The sequence below is a fragment of the Dermochelys coriacea genome, chromosome 23 (genome assembly GCF_009764565.3).
Source record: "Dermochelys coriacea isolate rDerCor1 chromosome 23, rDerCor1.pri.v4, whole genome shotgun sequence".
NCBI classification, from domain to species: Eukaryota; Metazoa; Chordata; order Testudines; family Dermochelyidae; genus Dermochelys; species Dermochelys coriacea.
The window spans coordinates 7,273,885-7,292,790 of NC_050090.1; the positions used below are offsets into that span (position 1 = coordinate 7,273,885).

Below are 18,906 nucleotides of genomic sequence, written 5' to 3' on the forward strand. Positions count from 1 at the left end.
TGCCCCAGGCTGTCCTCAGTTTTATCTCTCTGACTGTCCCACATACACATTGCCACTGCTTATCTCTGTTCCCTTCCCTGTCTGTCTGTCCGTCCCATGGACACAACCCTCTGCCCTGCTCTGGGCCAACCTTTCTCTCTATCTCTGCCATGGACACATCCCCTACCCAATTTTGTCCCCAGTCCACTCTGACTGTCTGTCCTGTGGATACATCGCCCTGTCCCACTCTGTCCCCAGACTTCTCTGTCTCTCCCTCTCTTCCATTGACATATCCCAATGCCCTGCTTTTTCCCTAACCCTGTCTGTTTGTCTGTCTATCCTATAGATACATCCCACTGCCCTGCTCTGTCCCCAGCCCTGTCTCTCTATCTGTGGCATGGAGACATCCTGCAGTCCCATGCTGTCCCCAGCCCCCTCTGTCTCTCTTCCCCATGGGCACATCCCCATGCCTTGCTCTGTCCCCAGCACTGCCTGTCTGTCTGTCCCATGGACACATCCCCCTGCCCTGCTCTATGCCAACCTGTCTCTCTGTCTGTGCCACGGACATATCCCCCTACCCAGTTTTGTCCCTGTCATGGACTCACAGGTCAGGCCCACTCTTGGCCCCATGAAGTCCCTGCGGGGAACCCCCTTCAGTGTGACAGCCCTTCTCGGGGGTCCACTCTCTCTCGGGGGTTAAGCCTCTCCACCTCCTGGAACTGCACCTCTCTGAGCTTTAGCATGCCTGTCTCTCACGGTGGGCCCCCTCAGGCAGTCCACTTGCTTTGAATCTCCAGGGCCTCCACTCCCAGAGGGAATAATGCCCCCCTGATCTCTAGACCGGAGCGACTCTCAGCCAGCGTAAAACAGGAGGGTTTGTTGAGCGTCTGAACCCAGCACAGGAAACTCTCAGGGCCTTGAGGTCTGGGCTCCCTCAGCACAGCGCATCCCAGTCTCCCCTGCATCCAGATGGGCTCTGCCTGCTCCCTCCCTCCAGTCCCGAGCCTGCCCTGCTTCCCAGATGGGCAATTGAGATCACTGGCCCCAGGCCCCGCTTCTGTCCATTGTCTTCTCTCCAGGTAAACAGGCTCACCTGGGCCTCCTCTCGTCTCTTCCATCCTCTGGCCCCCTCTGGCTGGAACCGGCTGGTCAGGTCACCGGGGTCCTCTCTTCACAGCCCCTTGTCCTTCCACTGGCCGGACCCGGCTGTGATTCCTGAGCTGGGCCTCCGGGTCACCAGGTCACCAGTCACTGGGGTCTCCATTCTCCAGGCCATTGGCCGGGGTCCCAAGTTCCATCACTGGTCCTCTGTAACAACAAGCTCCCTCTCCCATCACCTCAAACCAGTAACACCCAGGGAAACTGCGTCCCACCCCCTCTGCATGCAAACCATAGAAAAACCAAGGAAAAAACAAGAAAACCCCCCATTTCATCACAGTCTCCAGCCCCATCTGTCTGTCTGTACCAGTGTCACAACCCAAGGGCCCCCTCCCTTAGGGGGTCCCCTGGGGAGGCAAATCAGCATTGTATGTTGCTAATGCTGTTGCAAGCATTACAAGGCATGTTGGGAAAGGGTCAAAGATGTGAGTGTGGAGTGGAAGATTTCTTTGCAGGTTACGAGAAGCCAAAAGGGGGAGGGGGAAAAAAAGCAAAAAACGGGTTAACTCAACACCTCTGCTAGCTCCGTCCAAGGTCAGGGGCTTGACAAGAAGTCGGCAGCTGCTTTCATATCTTACCCAACCCCCCGCCCCCCCCCCCCCCGCGCCAGCCATTTAAAAAAAAAACTAAGCAAAACAGGGCTGCAAAAATTACAATAAAAACAAATAAAATGGCAAAGGCCAACAGGGGGGAAAACAAAGTCTCTAAAGCCGCTGTGTTTTGGGAAAGCCGAGGAGACCACAGTGAGCCAGTTTGGACTGGTACAAAAAGCACCAAAAACTAAAGCCAACAAATAAAAACGCCCCCAAATATCAGAGATCAACAGCAGACCCTGGATGACCTGGGTGCACAGGACAGAACTCCCGTCCACCCCACCCCGTCGTCTTACATTATACCCAGGCCTGGCCAGCCTGGGTAGTGTGTGTATGAGTTTGAAAGTGGGTTAACACTTTCTTCATTCCTTTGAGTAACATAGGGAACACCCCCACCCAGCACTCTCCGCTATTATTTTATCAAGAAAGCTTTTAAAATTCTGTCATCTCCTCCCCAAATGATCCTGGGGCCTCAGCCTGATCACCTGATGCCTCAGGCAGATTGGTAATGTAAATCTGTCACACCGTGGACACATCCCCCTGCCCCGCTCTGTCCGCAGCCCCGTCTGTCTGTCCCGTGGACTCATGCCCCTGCCCCGCTCTGTCTGCAGCCCCGTCCATCTGTCCCGTGGACACATCCCCCTGCCCTGCTCTGTCCGGAGCCCCGTCTGTCTGTCCCGTGGACTTATCCCCCTGCCCTGCTCTGTCCTTAGCTCTGTCTGTCTGTCCCATGAACACATCCCCCTGCACCGCTACATTCGCAGCCCCCTCTCTCTGTCTGTCCCTTGCATGGGTGGCAGGTGAACCCCCACTTTAGGGAGGCTAGCCTGATGGCCTCCCCACCCCCCCACAGGCTGGAGCCCCGAAACCGGCCCCCCCATAACTGGAGGAGCCCAGAGCCCTCCCTCACATGACCAGAGAAGCCTCGGTTCACCCACCCCAGCCACCCCGGGCCAGCCCCCCGAGCCCCAGGCTGAGTGCCATGCCAGGCCACTCCCAGCACCAGGCCTGGCCGAGCCACTCCCTCCCGAGTGCCAGGCCGGGCCAGGTGAGCCCCAGCTCCGGGCTGAGTCAAGCCACTGTCCCCCGACAGTGATCCCAGAGCGGTGGGCCGAGCCACTGCCCCCCACCTCCTGCCAGAGTGCCGAGCCACTCCGCCCGGCCCCCCACCTGAGCACCATGCCAAGCCCCCCCCCGCCTGAGAGCTGGGCAGCGCCAGCAGCCTCCGTCCCTAGGGTGACCAGGTGTCTGGTTTCGGCTCTGCACTCCCATTGGCTGGGAACAGGACAGGCAGGAAGCCTGCCTTAGCCCCTCAGCTGTGCCATAGACCAGGAACTGCCTGAGATAAACCTGCACCCCAACCCCAAGCCCCTACCCCAGCCCTGAGCCCTCTCCCACACCCTGAACCCCTCTGTCTCACTGCCCAGCCTGGAACCCCCTCCTGCACCCCAAACCCATCATAGACTCATAGAATATCAGAGTTGGAAGGGACCTCAGGAGGTATCTAGCCCAACTCCCTGCTCAAAAGCAGGACCAATCCCCAATTTTTGCCCCAGACCCCTAAATGGCCCCCTCAAGGATTGAACTCACAACCCTGGGGTTAGCAGGCCAATACTCAAACCACCGAGCTATCCCTCCCCCCACAGGAATTTGTTTCAGCCATGGAGATTGCCCCTTTTCCATGTGGTGAATCATTTCTGGCCCCACCACAGAGCCTGCACCCCCAGTTAGAGCCCTCACCCCCTCCCGCACCCCAGCCCAGTGAAAGTGAGTGAGCGTGGGGGAGAGCGAGCCACCGAGGGAGGGGGAATGTAGTGAGCGGGGGGAAGGGGTGGGGAAGGGGGCATGACCTCGGGGAAGGAGCGGGGTAGGGGTGTTCGGTTTTGTGCGATTAGAAAGTTGGCAACCCTATCCGCCCCCCTGAGCTGGCAGCCCCAGTGCCCGGCTGAGCTGCCTCACTTCCCCACCAGACCTCTGCACCCGCCTCTTGCTCGCAGCATCCCTCCTCACTTCCCTGCCCCCAAGGGTGAGCAGTGGGGACCTGTGTTGGGAGGGGATGTGGAGTGCAGGTAGGCAGGAGACAGCAGCAGCAGGCGGTGTACAGGGGGGGCCTCGGGGAAGGGGAGGGGCCACCTCGAGATCGGCTGCACCAGAGAAGACTTGGCCTCCCCAGGCCTATTATACCCGTCGCCCATGGTCCCATGGACGTGTCCTTCTATCCCTCACTGCACATTTGAGCCCTCTGGTCAGCTAACAAACCTGGGCAAGAGTTGATCACCAGAGCAGGGCCAGAATCCACCCCCTCACCTTGTAGGGTTGCCAGTTTTGGTTGGAGGTATTCCTGGAGGTTTGATCACATGACATAATCTTTAATTAAAGATTAACCCATAGGCGCGGACTCCATGGGTGCCGCCGGTGATCAACTCGGGGGGAGGGGGAGGAAACCAGAAAGTTGGTGCCTCTGGATTAGCCTTTAATTCCTGGAGACCCCAGGAAAATCCTGAAGGGTTGGCAACCCTATAGCTGCAGAGCCAGGGCCCAGAGCCCCTGAGGGCTCCCCTTAGAGGGAGGGGGGTGCTGAAAGGGTTAATCTGCCTGGGAACAGTCTAAGTTAGGATGCTGACCCTGCAACTGTTTCCTCCAGTCTTGGGCAGGCAAAGGACCCTGGGCGCCAGGCACAGCCCCACTCCCACCTGGCACATGGGGGGACCCAGGCTCCCTGCAGAGCTGGGCAATCCCCATGTCCCCCTTTCCTGCAGGACATCTCCTAGGGCTGGGCGTGGGGAAAGGATCATATCAAAGGTAAGGGGCAAAAACTGACAGAGTGACGATGCCAGCCAGAGCTAGCACTGTGCAGAGCAAACCGCCCCCATGCTCCCAGAGCCCCGCTGGTGCCTCTCAATCCCGACCCGCAGCCCCGGGCTGCCTGGGTCCCCACAGGCCCCTGCTACAGCTCACAGCTGAGCCTCTGTGCGTGGAATGCTCCGGGGGTCTATTTCAGGAGGCGTCTATCCTGGCAGGGCTCTTGGCAGCACAAGGGTAGTGTGTCCTGCCAACAGAGTACGATTGTATTGAACTCCGGTGTCTAGTTGTTAGAGGAGAAGGGGCTCAGACCCTACGCTGCAGTGGTCTTCTAAGAGCCTAGAGACAGGTTTCAGAGTAGCAGCCGTGTTAGTCTGTATTTGCAAAAAGAAAAGCAGTACTTGTGGCACCTTAGAGACTAACAAATTTATTAGAGCATAAGCTTTCGTGAGCTACAGCTCACTTCATTGGATGCATTTGGTGCAAATGCATCCGATGAAGTGAGCTGTAGCTCACGAAAGCTTATGCTCTAATAAATTTGTTAGTCTCTAAGGTGCCACAAGTACTGCTTTTCTTTTTAAGAGCCTAGAGACAGCCTGATAAACTGGTAGCCAGGAATACTGGGCTCTATCCCTGGCTCTGGAAGGGGAGTGGGGGTCTAGTGGTTAGAGCAGGGGAGCCTGGGAGCCTGGGTTCTATCCCTGGCTTTGGAAAGGAAGTGGGGTTTACAGTGGGGGCTGGGGGGGGGGGAGAGAAGGTTTCACCTGCAGTAGAGATAGGGCCCACCCCTATCTTCAGAAGGGCCTGAATTCTGTGTAGCCCTAGGATGGCCCTGTGCCCATCCAGCCAGGGGCTCCTTGTCCCATTCCCAACTGATCCATCGCCACCCCTACCAGCTGCTCAGAGCTGTCCTGACCCCAGCTTCAGTGGAGAGGAATTAATACTTGACAGTGCATTAGCAGCACCTGGGCTTGGCTGGCGGCTGAAGAGGAAAGGTCAGGCAGCTGTGTCCCAGCAAAGACTTCCGTGGGCCGCCCTTGTTTGCATAGCCAGCTGATGTGTTTACTCTCTGAGAGGAGATTGATGGTTGGGGATGGAGGGGTGGGAAAGTTTCCAGCCCTGTCAGGATGACAGAGCGGGAGAGATTCACTGGAATTACCCACCACCAGCCCCCCCGCTGCTCTAACCCTCCAGCCCCCACTCCCCCGCAGAGCTAGGATGGAACCCAGGAGTTCTATTGCCCGTATATAACCTGTCCTTTCCTTCCCAGGCCCTGGGTGGGGCGGGAGAACGTAGGTGTCTGTCCCCTGGGGAGGAGGTGGCGGCATTTGCTGACGAGCTTGCCAGGAGATGTTTGAGAGAGTGCAGTGGCCAGGGTATAAATAGGCGCGTGGAGCTGGAAATAGGTCCCGAGTGGCCAGGCTGTGTGATGAGTGTGGCTTGTACTTCAGCGCACCAGGGCTGTGCAGCTGCTGCTCCTGGGTGACCCTTGTATGGGGTCATGAGGAGCGGCAGGAGGTGGGGCAGTGACCCCAGGGGGCTGGTACAGGCTCACAGCCCCCCTTCTCTAACCCACCAGACCTCAATCCCATCTGGTGGAGGGGGCACAATCCAAAGGGGACTGGCACAGGAGTTGGTGGGGGTGTGGCAAAGTGGGAATTTTCTATAATGTTTTATGTGGGCCATGTGTCCTCAGTTTCCCCTATGTGTGACAAGGCATGGCTACCCAGCGGGGGGGAAGGGGTCTGTGTGTGAGTATGTGTGTGTCCCCTCCCTGTCTGGGTGGAACAAAGAGTCTTGCTGGGAACAGGTTGAAACTGACCCAGATGAGCCCGGGGCCAGAGAGACGATGCCAGCTCCAGTGACTCCTGGCTCAACGCTGTCAGCAGGGAAGCTGGGCACAGACCCCAGCAGGAGAATAAAGGACGGGGAGGTGAGGGGATAAGAGTTAGCTTCTGGGAAATCCTTGGAGCTCTGTCCCCTGGGAACTGACTTAGGCCTGATCTACGCTAGGAAATTAGTTCAGTACAACTACGTCTCCCAGGGGTGCTGCAACTCCACCCCTCTCAGCGACACAGGTAACCCACCTGAACCCCGGTGTAGCCAGTGCTAGGTCGACAGGAGAATTCTCCTCTCGGGGAGGGTGTTGACTACACCGAGGAGAGACCTCCGCCTGTCAGCATAGGCAGTGTCTTCTCGGACATACGACGGCAGCACTGCCCTAGCGGTTTAAGTGTAGACAAACCCTAAGGAAGAAAGACCCAGAGCCTGAAAAAGGCGTTCTCCATAGGTGCCAACTCTGCGGGTGCTCCGGGGCTGGAGCACCATGGAAAAAGATAGTGGGTCCTCAGCACCCACCAGCCACAGCTGTTTGGTGACGCCCCCAATTGGCTGCTTGGTGGTTGCGGGAGGGGCTGGGGGAGGGCGGAGAGCAGTGAGCAAGCGGGGGCCTCAGGGAGGGGGGCGGGGAAGGGGCAGAAAGAAGTGGAGCGAGGGCGGGGCCTTGGGGCAGAGCCGGCATGGGGGAGGGACCTTGGGGGAGGAATGGGGCCTCGGGCCAGGGCAGGGTTGGAGCATCCCCTGGGGAAAAGAAAAACGTAGGGCCTACGCAAAAAGAAAAGGAGTACTTGTGGCACCTTAGAGACTAACAAATTTATTAGAGCATAAGCTTTCGTGAGCTACAGCTCACTTCATCGGATGCATTTGGTGGAAAAAAATTTTTGTTTTTTTTCCACCAAATGCATCCGATGAAGTGAGCTGTAGCTCACGAAAGCTTATGCTCTAATAAATTTGTTAGTCTCTAAGGTGCCACAAGTACTCCTTTTCTTTTTGCGAATACAGACTAACACGGCTGCTACTCTGAAACCTGTAGGGCCTACGGTGTTCCCTACAGCTCAGCTGGGCTCGGGGCTGATCAGAAGGGGCTCAGAATCCTCTCTCGCTGCCCTAAGTACTCCCTGGGCTACGTGCCAAGGGCTAACAAACCCGAGTGCTTTGAAAACGCTGTACATTGTAATTGGGGCCCGGGCCAGCAACTTGGGCGCCGGATCGAGGGCTTGAGACATCTCACTTTACACAATAGACCCACCCAGCGCCCCCAGCTGAGTCCTTGCCCCGCTCCCTGCAGCACACGCCCCCTAGCACCGCCCTGGGCATTGGGGCCAGCACGGACTGCCAGGGAGAGCGCCCCCTGCTCATGGCACAGTGGGGTGACTGGAGCTGGCTGCCGTGGGGCTCCGGGAGGGGAGGGGGCAGGGGGCAATTGTCCAGACCTTGGTTTTACTCCAATTCAGAACAAGCCCAAATTTCTCAATATTTTTTGCGACCCAACAAGCCCCGAAAACGCTGGTTGGTTCTGTTACGATATAGGCTGAGGGCCACTGAACAGGGCTGTGAACCCAAAGCTGGTGGGGGGCCCTTTGCACCAAGCTAGTCTAAGCCAAGCTGGTGATTTGGGGCCCCAGCCCCGCCAAGAGCTGCTCTGCCTGGTTCCTCCCCCAACAGCGCCTTGACCCCTGGGGATAGTCATGGGCTAGGGGCCAGAGCCAGCAACAGGTGGCAGCTCCGGGGGCTGCGGGGGAGGGGTGGGATTAGCTGCTAACCAGCTTTCATAATAGGGTCAGAGATCAGGATGTGACAGGACTTGAGCAACGTGTGGGTGGGCAGGTTGGGCCCTGCAGCATGGGATGGGGGAGGTTCTGGATCTGCAGCCAGGGCAGGAAGGGATCCCTGCAGCCAGGTGGGGAATGTCCCTCCAGCCAGGAGGGTGAGGGGGGTCCCTGCAGTGTGGGGAAGGGGGTCCCTTCAGCTGGAGTGGTGTCTTTTCAGCATGGGGCTGGGGGAAGGGAGGGATCCCTGCTGCCAGGGCAGGGAGGGGTCCCTGTAGCTGAAGGTGGAGCGTCTGGGGCACCTGGCATTGGCCACTCTGAAGACAAGATAGTGGGCTAGATGCACCTTTGGGACTGACCCAGTGTGTAGGGGAGAGATCATAGAATCATAGAAGATCAGGGTTGGAAGGGACCTCAGGAGGCATCTAGTCCAACCCCCTGCTCAAAGCAGGACCAATCCCCAACTAAATCATCCCAGCCAGGGCTTTGTCAAGCCTGACCTATGGTATATGGTAGAGGCCTGATAAAATCGTGACTGGTGTGGAGAAAGGGAGTAAGGAAATGTTATTTATGCCTTCACATAACACAAAAGCCAAGGGGTCATCCATGAAGCTAGTAGGCAGCAGGTATAAAACAAACAGAAGGAAGTATTTCCTCATACAGTGCACAGTCAACCTGTGGAACTCTTTGCTGGGGATGTTGCGAAGGCCAGACGTAAAATTGGGTTAATAAAAGAACTGCTTTTAAGGAGGTGTTAGTACCGTTATATAAGGCACTGGTGAGACCTCATCTGGAACACCGTGTGCAGTTCTGGTCTCCCATGTTTAAGAAGGATGAATTCAAACTGGAACAGGTACAGAGAAGGGCTACTAGGATGATACGAGGAATGGAAAACCTGTCTTACAAAAGGGGACTCAAGGAGCTTGGCTTGTTTAGCCTAACCAAAAGAAGGTTGAGGGGAGATATGATTGCTCTCTATAAATATATCAGAGGGATAAATACTGGGGAGGGAGAGGAATTATTTAAGCTCAGTACCAATGTGGACACAAGAACAAATGGATATAAACTGGCCATCGGGAAGTTTAGACTTGAAATTAGACGAAGGTTTCTAACCATCATCAGAGGAGTGAAAAGAAAAGGAGTACTTGTGGCACCTTAGAGACTAACAAATTTATTAGAGCATAAGCTTTCGTGAGCTACAGCTCACTTCATCGGATGCATTTGAGGAGTGAAGTTCTGGAACAGCCTTCTAAGGGAAGCAATGGGGGGAAAAGACCTATCTGGCTTCAAGATTAAATTTGGTAAGTTTATGGAGGAGATGGTATGATGGGAGAACATGATTTTGGCAATTAATTGATCTTTAACTATTCATGGTAAATAGGCCCAATGGCCTGTGATGGGATGTTAGATGGGGTGGGATCTGAGTTACTACAGAGAATTCTTTCCTGGGTATCTGGTTGGTGAATCTTGCCCACATGCTCGGGGTTCAGCTGATCACCATATTTGGGGTCAGGAAGGAATTTTCCTCCAGGGCAGATTGGAAGAGGCCCTGGGGGTTTTTCGCCTTCCTCTGTAGCATGGGGCACGGGTCACTTGCTGGAGGATTCTCTGCGCCTTGAAGTCTTTAAACCATGATCTGAGGACTTCAATAGCTCAGACATAGGTGAGAGATTTATTGCAGGAGTGGGTGGGTGAGATTCTGTGGCCTGCGTTGTGCAGGAGGTCAGACTAGATGATCATAATGGTCCCTTCTGACCTTAATATCTATGAATCTATGAAACTAGATAAGTTCATGGAGGATAGGTCTATTAGTGGCTATTGGCCAAGATGGTTTGGGATGCAACCCCATGCTCTGGGTGTCCCTAAACCTCTGGCTGTCAGAAGCTGGGACTTGACAACAAGGCGTGGATCACTCGATAAATTGCCCTGTTCTGTTCATTCCCTCTCAAGCACCTGGCATTGGTCACTGTCGGAAGACAGGATACTGGGCTAGATGGACCATTGGGCTGACCCAGTCTGGCCATTCTCATGGGTCCCTGCAGCCGAAAGGGGGTCACTGCTAGTTGGACAGAGTGTGGGTGCCAGGGAGGGTGCTGCTGCAGGCCTAGTCTCACTGCACCTGGGCTCAGCTCTCAGGCACGGCCCCCCAGCAGTGGCCACTTGAGATGCACTGTCCCCTAATCAGCCCACCCTAAATATAACCCCAGTCGTGTCCCGAGTGCCCGGCATGCGCAATTCCCTGCCAGCACGACCCACAGCACAGACCCCTCACCTCCCCAGACCCATGACATCGAGAACCCCCAAACCCATCCTAGAACCCACGGCAAGGAGACAAACAGCCCCACGCACCCACAGCATAGACACGCCCCCTCCATACACATCTGGGACCCATACACCCCAGGACCCAGAGCACAGTAATCGCCCCAGTGGAACCTCTAGCTGCATGCGACCCTGCCATTCCATAGCACCCTTCCCCACCTCGGGACACAGGGTCAGCTCCTTCCCCAGTGCCCCACCCCTCCACAAGGCACAGGGTCCTCTCCCTCCCCAGCGTCCCTCCCCTTCTCAGGGTGCAGGGTCCACTTGTGATGAAATGGGAATGTTCTTAATATTTTCTCTGAATACTGTGTGTGTGCCTCAGTTTCCCCTATGCAATTCTTAAGTATCTAGGTGGTAGGAGAAGGGCATGTGATTGTTGCAGAGCCCCTAGAGGGGAAGGGGTGTGCAGGGGTCTGCACAGAGAATGGCCGACACCCTGTCTCCTGGCAACTGATGGCCGGGATCTCTCCCCCGCAAGGTGCCAACTGAAGGTGTTGGAGAACAAAGAGATCTGGTGGTCTCCTGGCCCGGGGAAAGAGACAAAGGCCAGAGGAGTGGCTGGAGGGATTTTCAGTTTGGAGCTGGCTGGGGAAATGGAGGGAGGCCCAGCATCGGGGTCTGGGTTCCCTGCCCCCAAGATGGACCTGACTGAGGGGTTCTGTTGTCTGTACCTACAAGCTCTGTTTTGGACTGTGTTCCTGTCGCCTAATAAACCTTCTGTTTTACTGGCTGGCTGAGAGTCACGGTGAATCGCAGGAAGTGCGGGGTGCAGGGCCCTGATTCCCCTACACTCTGTGACACCGCTCTCTCCCCAGCCCCCTCCCCTCCTCGGGACACAGGGTCCCACCCCAGCCCCTCTCCCCTCCATGGGGCACAGGGTCAGTTCCCTCCTGGGTGCCTCTCCCCTACACCGGACACAGGGTCCTGTCCTTCCCCAGCTCCTCCCCTCAGGGCTCAGGGTCAGTTCCATCCCCAGCAACCCCCCCCCATAGACCTGTGGAGGTTGGGAACTGCAGTGGGTGCCATGAAGGGGAGGAAAGGGTTTCCAGACACATTGTCCACCCCTTCCCTGACTGTAGGGCCCCAGACACTCCCTCAGGTTGGGCAGGGGAGCTGTGCACAGGGGGCGTCTGCATGAATGGGGAATCCTCGGGAGGAGGAGCTGCCCCAACTGAACCAGACCAAAAAGAGGATGCCCCTCCAGCCCCCAACTCCAGGACACACAGTCACAGCCCAGAGATGCTGGGAGAGGTTACACTGGCCCAGTGGCGGCAGGGACACCAGCCAGTCGTGAGGGAACGGGTGCAGCTGCTGAGAACAGGGGTCTGGGAGCCAGGACTCCTGGGTTCTGGCTCTGGGAAGGGATGGGAGTGGGGTCTAGTAGTTAGAGCAGGGGGTCTGGGAGCCAGGACTCCTGGGTTCTGGCTCTGGGAGGGGATGGGAGTGAGGTATAGTAGTTAGAGCAGGGGGGCTGGGAGCCAGGACTCCTGGGTTCTATCCCCAGCTCTGGGAAGGACTGACTTTGATGACAGTTGTGTGTGCTGTCATGCAGACTTGCCATCTACTGGCCGAAGCCGGGACTCCCAAAGCCTGCAGGAGCTCGCTGTCTCTGGGCCAGTTCTGGAGGCAGCACCTTCCTTCCCTTTAGGACATTGCTGTGCCTGGCCCCTCAGGATCCCTCCGCCCACAGCTCACAGGAACTGGGCTGCTCCCAGTGCCTCAAGCTCTGAACCTGCTGGGCCCACCTGTGCAGCGTCGAGCGCTTGGCAGACGCAGGCAGACACGGGGCAGTCAGTCATCCAGCGGATTCAGCTCTTTATTCGCATCTGCTCAGCCTGGGATGGCGTGTGGCACCTGGGGCTCTCCCCCTCCCGGCTCCTGCCTGTCGATGCAGTACGGACCCCTCCGGGGGAGACAGTCGTGTATCCCGGCCCCCGAGAGGGTGTGCCGCCCCACCCCGGTGATGGCGGGGTTGATCAGGGACGGCTCCTTTGGCCGGAGTTGGAGCGACGGCCCTGGAGACTCGAGCTCCGAGAGGGACGTGCCAGGGCAAGCTGCCCCATTGTTAGTGAGACACGAGACCCAGTCTGTGCCAGCTTTGTGCGGCAGCCCACAGAGTGTGGGAGGGGAATGCCCTGGGCGCCTGTGGTTCATCACTGAAATGGGAATTCCCCCCAGGCACTAACCAAGCCATGCCCCAGCACAGCCGACAGCCATCCCCGGGCTGGGCGGGCAGGGCCAGGGAGCCTGGCAGCAGAGAAGAAGGGCCTGGCAGCAGGGGGGATGCATTGAAAACTTGGGGGCGTGGGGGGTTATCAATGGAAGGCTGTGGAGGAGCTGTGGCCGGCTCAGTTGTCCTGCAGGATGAAGAGAACACGGGTGGTTAGGGAGCACTGCCCATGGCCTTGGGTGAGGGCTGCAGGGAGTGCCAGGCACCTCACCCAACTGTGTGCTTCTGTCAGCCCCAGCCTCACCCCTTCACTGACACAGCCAGTGCCTACAACCACTCCCTGCCTGGACCCAGGAGTCCTGGCTCCCAGCCCCCCTGCTAGCCACCTGGATCCCACTCCTCTCCCAAAGCTGGGATAGAACCCAGGAGTCCTGGCTCCCAGCCCCCTACTAGCCACCTGGACCCCACTCCCCTCCCAGGGTTGGGAGAGAGCCCAGAAGTTGTAGGGCTCCCTGTATCTCCCTCTCCCTGGCTGTGGGCATGCACCTGGCAGACCACGCTGACGTCCTCCCAGTGGGTGCAGTCGTGGTAGCTCCAGAAGCGATGGGCACAGTTCTGCAAGGTCTCCTCGGTGCCTTTGCAGCGGATGTCGTCCAGCCAGATTTTCCCCGTACCCTGGCCAAAGCGGGGCCAGTCCTGCAGCTTTGGGGCCAGTGGCTCGGCTGGGCCACAGCCCAGCTCCCGGCATACCACTTGGGTGTTGGTCACCGACCAGTTGTCATCGCACACGGTGCCCCACACCCCATCATACCGCACCTCCAGCCGCCCGGAGCACTTGCTTGGGCCGTCCACCAGCCGCAGTGCGAAGGGCTCTGCGAGGAAGGGGGGGTCAGCTGGGTCGGTGCCCCAATGCATGCTGGGAAGGCATGGCCTGGCTGGTGCAGGGTGCTTGCTTGGGACTGACCCCCACATCGCAGGGGTGCCAGTGCTCTGCTCTCCGTGCCCTGTATGCCCAACTAGGAGGGGCAGCTGTTGCCAGGCTCAGCTGGGGCCATGGCACACGCTGCCCCAGTGGGCAAGGAGGCTGGGGATGGCCCTGCTCCAAGGGGACCAGCTTGGCACTCAGGGGGAAAAGTAGCCCCCTGGGCCTCTAGCAGGTGGTGAGGGCCTGGTGCCAACGCTGCTTTCTCACCTTGGCACATGACTCCGGTTTCCCGGTGGTGGGGGCAGTGCCGCCCCTCCCAGGCTTGGACTCGGCAGTGGGTCAGCGAGGCCTCCTTCCCGGTGCACTCTAGCTGGCCCAGCAGGACAGGTGCTGAGCTCCGACCGAACTTGCTGCAATGGTGGGTGATGTACCGTGGGCTCCCGCAGCCCAGCTCCCGGCAGAGCACCTTGGCGTCAGTCAGGTCCCAGCCCAACCCACACACGGCACCCCAGCGGCCGTCATGGTAAATCTCCACCTGCCCACTGCAGCGTGTGCCGTTGCCCACCAACCGGACAGGTGGCTCTGGGAGCTCTGCAGCTAGAGATGGGGGGAGAGATATGAATGAGGATCAGGGAGAGATCAAGGGCTGTAGAGAGCAACTTGCAGAGCTGGGAAAGACCCAGAAGTCCTGGCTCCCAGCCCCTTGCTCTAACCAGTAGGCTCCACTCCCCTTGTAAGGTCTGCGGTCTTTTTTCTGCAGCCATATTAGGAGAGCAGCAGCCATGAGCCAAGAAGCAGAAAGTCCCATCCTCACATTCCGTCTAAGTTACATTAAAACAATATAGTAACAGGCTGTTAAGAAGGCTCCTGTCCTAATAGTACCCACATCACCAGATAAAGAAACAGATCTTAAGATGTTCAAAGAAAATGTTGTTTGATGCATTCTGTCTGGCAAGGTACCACTTATCAACACTTGTGGGTGTGCAATCTCTACTTTATAGCTTTGCCTTTATGGTCCCCCCTTCTCTCTTGTTTATCAGTATGGTCTCTGTCTGATTCTTTGATTGTTTCTGTCTGTTGCAGTTTCTGTCTGTTGCATAATTAATTTTACAAGATTTAAATCAGCTATGGTGGTGGGGGCTGATTGGTTAAAGAATTGTTTCATAATGGGCTAGGGATGTGGAAAATACTGTTTTGTAGTTCCTTAGTTTAATATGATCAGTTAAGGTATAGCTAGGCAGGACTCAAGTTTCTTTATATAAACTTGCATGCATCTCCATGCATTTGAAGAAGTGGAGTTTTTACCCACAAAAATTTATTTACGCCCAAATAAATCTGTTAGTCTTTAAGGTGCCACCGGACTCCTGGTTGTTTTTGTGGATACAGACTAACATGGCTACTCCCCTGATATTATATAAACTGGGGTCCAAAAGGAAGTTCTTTGGAATCAACTCCAGGACATAGCCCCAAGACCAAAGCTGACAGACCTCAACACCCTGCCAACGACACTGTGCAGAAGCTGGAGTCCCCAGATGATCTGATTCTGACTAGCCAACAGGAAAATTTCATCTGCCTTATTGGGGGTGCTGAGCATTGTATGCTTATCCTGTGTATTCTGTATTGGTAACTGTTAATAACTGTAACTGTAACTGTTAAGGGTGTGACAAAGTGGGACTGTTCTTAATGTTTCCTCTAAATACTGTAGGGGTGCATCAGTTTCCCCTATGCGTTTCTTAAGTTTCTAGGTGGAGGGATAAGGGGGTGTAATTGTTGCAGAGCAAAGGGCCAGTGTACATAAATGGCGACACTCTGTCTCCTGGCAACTGATGGCCGGGGCCCTTCCCCCCTGCAAGGTGAGAGCTAAAGGTGTTGGAGAACAAAGGAATTAGGTGACCTCCTGGCCCGGAAAGGGACAAAGCCCAGGAGAGGAGGAGGGGCTGGAGAGTGAGTGAGCTGGGGGCTGGCTGGGGAAGTGGAGTGAAGTGCAGACGTGGTTGTCTGGCTCACTGCCCCCCAAAATGGACCTGGCTGAGGGGTCCTGTTCTCTGTACCTACAAGCTCTGTGTTGGACCATGTTCCTGTCGTCTAATAAACCTTCTGTTTTACTGGCTGGCTGAGAGTCAACGTCTGACTGCGGAGTTGGGGGGCAGGACCCTCTGGCTTCCCCAGGACCGTGCCTGGGCGGACTCGCTGTGGGAAGTGCATGGAGGGGTAGAGGATGCTGAATGCTCCGAGGTCAGACCCAGGAAGGGGGAAGCCGGGTGAGCTGTGTGTCCTGCAGACAGTTGCTCACGGAGAGGAGACTTCCCCAGAGTCCTGACTGGCTTTGTAGGGAGCAGTTCCAGAGCCCGGGGACTCTGTGACAACTGGTATTACTGTGTAAGGCTCTTTCCCTGGAAGGCCCCACAAACCCACAGAAGATTACACACCCTGAGCCCTAGGAAGTGGGTAAGGGAAGGTGTCTTCCCCCGGAGTCCTAGGAACTGGAAAGGGTCAAGGTGCCAAAATCAATAGAGTTACTGGGATCTCTAGGAACTGGGTAAAGGTGGGTGCCCTGGAGTGTGTAGGTAACACCCTCCCAGAGTCAGGAATAGTCCTCAGGAGACCTGACTCCCAACCCCCCAACCCACTAGAGCCCACTCCCGTCCCAGAGCTGGGGATGGAACCCAGGAGTCCTGGCTCCCAATCCTGATGGAGACGTATCAGTAGCGGATGACAGGTTTCAGAGTAGCAGCCGTGTTAGTCTGTATTCGCAAAAAGAAAAGGAGTACTTGTGGCACCTTAGAGACTAACAAATTTATTAGAGCATAAGCTTTCGTGAGCTACAGCTCACTTCATCGGATGCATTTGGTGGAAAAAAAAATTGCACCAAATGCATCCGATGAAGTGAGCTGTAGCCCACGAAAGCTTATGCTCTAATAAATTTGTTAGTCTCTAAGGTGCCACAAGTACTCCTTTTCTAGTAGCGGATGGTATGTGTGGATGCTGACCTTGCTGCATGAGAGCGTTTTCCCTTCATAATCTTGCTCCATGGCACATGACAGGGAGCAGAGCCCAGGCCCTACTTGTCCCACCCTCCGGGCCTGTCAGGTCCCCTCCCTGCTCCCCAGGCAGACTGTGCAGTGCTCACCCAACAAGGCCACTCAGTCAGAACTGAGCACCCTACCTGGGACTCCAGGCATCCTCCCATCCCTCCCTTAGGGCCAGGGCTCTCCAGGCCGGCTCACCTTGGCAACGGGCCCCCGCATCCTCATCATGCTGGCAGATGTCCCCTGGATCCGTATATGGGCAGCTCCCCAGTGCCGCCTCTGTCCCCTGGCACTCCACATTCAGCATCAGGACAGGGAGTGACTCGGGGCCCGGGCCGAACACTTTACCACTCAGCGCTTCCATGGCCTGCCCGCAGCCCAGCTGCCTGCACATCACAGCCACGTCGCTCAGGTCCCAGCCGTCGTCACACACGGTGCCCCAGCGCCCGTCCAGATGCACCTCCACCCGCCCGGCGCAGTGGTGGGGGCCGCCTACGAGCCTCACCTCTGGCAAAGCAAACACAGCTGCTGGGATGCCTGCTTTGGGGCTGCGCGGGGAGACCCCAGGGGCTGCAGGCCCAGCTCAGTGTGAGGCATTGCCAGCGAGTGCAGAACAGGGCAGAATGGGCTTTCCCACAACACTAACCCTGGGCCCTTCTCCCACATCTCCCTCCTGCCATGTGCTGCACAGACAGGTCACTGAGCCCCAGGAAATGGCGCAGCATCAGTGCCCCTGCTTTACAGAAGGGAAACTGAGGCACAGAGACAGGAAGTGACTCCATTGCAATGAGTAACAGCTCACACAGGGGCAGCTCTTAGTGCCCTGCTCCAGTTTGCTCCCATAGTGTGCTTGAACCCAGGCAGCTCCCTTGCTCCCGTTGCATGCTGGAATCTGCGTTCGGGCAGCCTCCTCACTCCTGTTGCATTCTGTGACCTAACTTCAGGCAGCTGCCTAATACCGTTGCACTCTGGGATCTGTGCTTGGGCAGCTGACTCTCCGAAGGGTGGCTATGGTCATCTCTGTTCAGGCCCCAGCCGTGATGCCGGGGGATTGGGATCCTGGCCTGGGCTCTGGCAAAGGGCAGCCTCCTGGGGGCCAGACATACTTACCTGAGGAGGAGGAGACTCCCACATCAGCAGCTGGGAAGAGACAAGGGGGAAACTGTCAGGAGCAGAGAGGGGCCCGTGCACCCCGAAGCTTCCCAGTCCCAAGGTACCTGAAGGAAAGTGGCACCGGGTGGGACAGAGTCCAGAACCGTTAGAACCAGACACAGCAATGACACATGCTGGGACCCAGGGGAACAGGGGAGCTCCAGGCCAGCTGCCCATCGGCTGCTCTGCCCTGCTCCTCTCCCTGGTGCACAGACCAGCCCCATGAGGGCACTGTCTGGCCCCACCAGCACTCAGACTGAGGCCCTTTCCCCGTGGGGGGACTCGGCAGGACAGGGCTCAGCCACATCCCCTGGTTGGGGAAGAACAGGTGAGCCTGTTGTACCCGCACCGAGCTGGCACCTCCCCCTGATGGGGTGGGTGCCTTCCATACCCAGAGGGGTCCTCACCGAAGCAGAGCAAGAGGCACATCCGCAGATCCATGGCTCCCCCGGGGCGAGCAGCTCTGTCCTGCCACGATCCAGTGCCAAGAGCTCATCTCACCCCACCCAGGAAGCCCTTTTTAAGGGCTGGCACAGGACTGCCAGATCAGCATGGGAGGAACTGGAGTGAGGGGCCGGCCCATGAACCCATCACAAGATCGTTTCCTGGCACCGTGGCACTGGGCTCAGCACGTGTCCCAGGGCTGGGGGAAGGAGGGCAGGGGAGTGACACTCAGGTCAATAGTGCTGCCTGCAAATAAACCTGCTGATGTGGCAATATATGGCCAGTGCTGCAGGGAGCAGGGCAGGAACTCAGTGGGAGGCACTCTCCCCGTACAGTCAGTGCTGGCTGCAGTGCTATCCCCGGCTCTGGCAGGGGAGTGGGGTCTGGTGGTTAGAGCAGGTGCTGGGGACTCCTGGATTCTCTCCCTGGCTCTGGGAGTGGAGTGAGTGGGATATGCTGGCTAGAGCAGGGGGCTGGGAGCCAGGACTCCTGGGTTCTATCCCTGGCTCTGGCAGGGGAGTGAGATGTGGTGGTTAGAGCAGGGGGGCTGGGAGCAGGGACCTCAGAGGCACCTCCCCACTCCATGACTGTCCTGAGTCCCATGGCTCTGGCCCAACTTTCTGGGAGCCAGCTGCTGGCTGAGTTCAGACAAACTGGTCTCCAGCTGTAACTCAAGGCTGATGTTGTGCTTATGCCTGGTGAAGGAGGTGTGACGAATGCATGGATG

At 57.2% G+C, this 18,906-nt stretch overlaps 2 protein-coding genes across 2 annotated transcripts in view; both read right to left on the minus strand.

Annotated features, from left to right (window-relative positions):
• Positions 1-12,258, minus strand: part of SBK3 (SH3 domain binding kinase family member 3) — a 33,036-nt gene extending 20,778 nt beyond the window's left edge. Inside the window, exon 1 of the mRNA XM_038382208.2 lies at positions 12,205-12,258. Coding sequence (XP_038238136.2) covers positions 12,205-12,258 — 54 coding nt within the window. The remainder of the gene's footprint in view (positions 1-12,204) is intronic.
• The window catches only part of LOC119846873 (CD5 antigen-like), a 40,411-nt gene continuing 33,762 nt past the window's right edge, over positions 12,258-18,906 (minus strand). The window contains 4 exon segments of the mRNA XM_043501306.1: positions 12,258-12,816; positions 13,176-13,501; positions 13,822-14,151; positions 16,782-17,090. Coding sequence (XP_043357241.1) covers positions 12,808-12,816; positions 13,176-13,501; positions 13,822-14,151; positions 16,782-17,090 — 974 coding nt within the window. The 3' untranslated portion in view covers positions 12,258-12,807.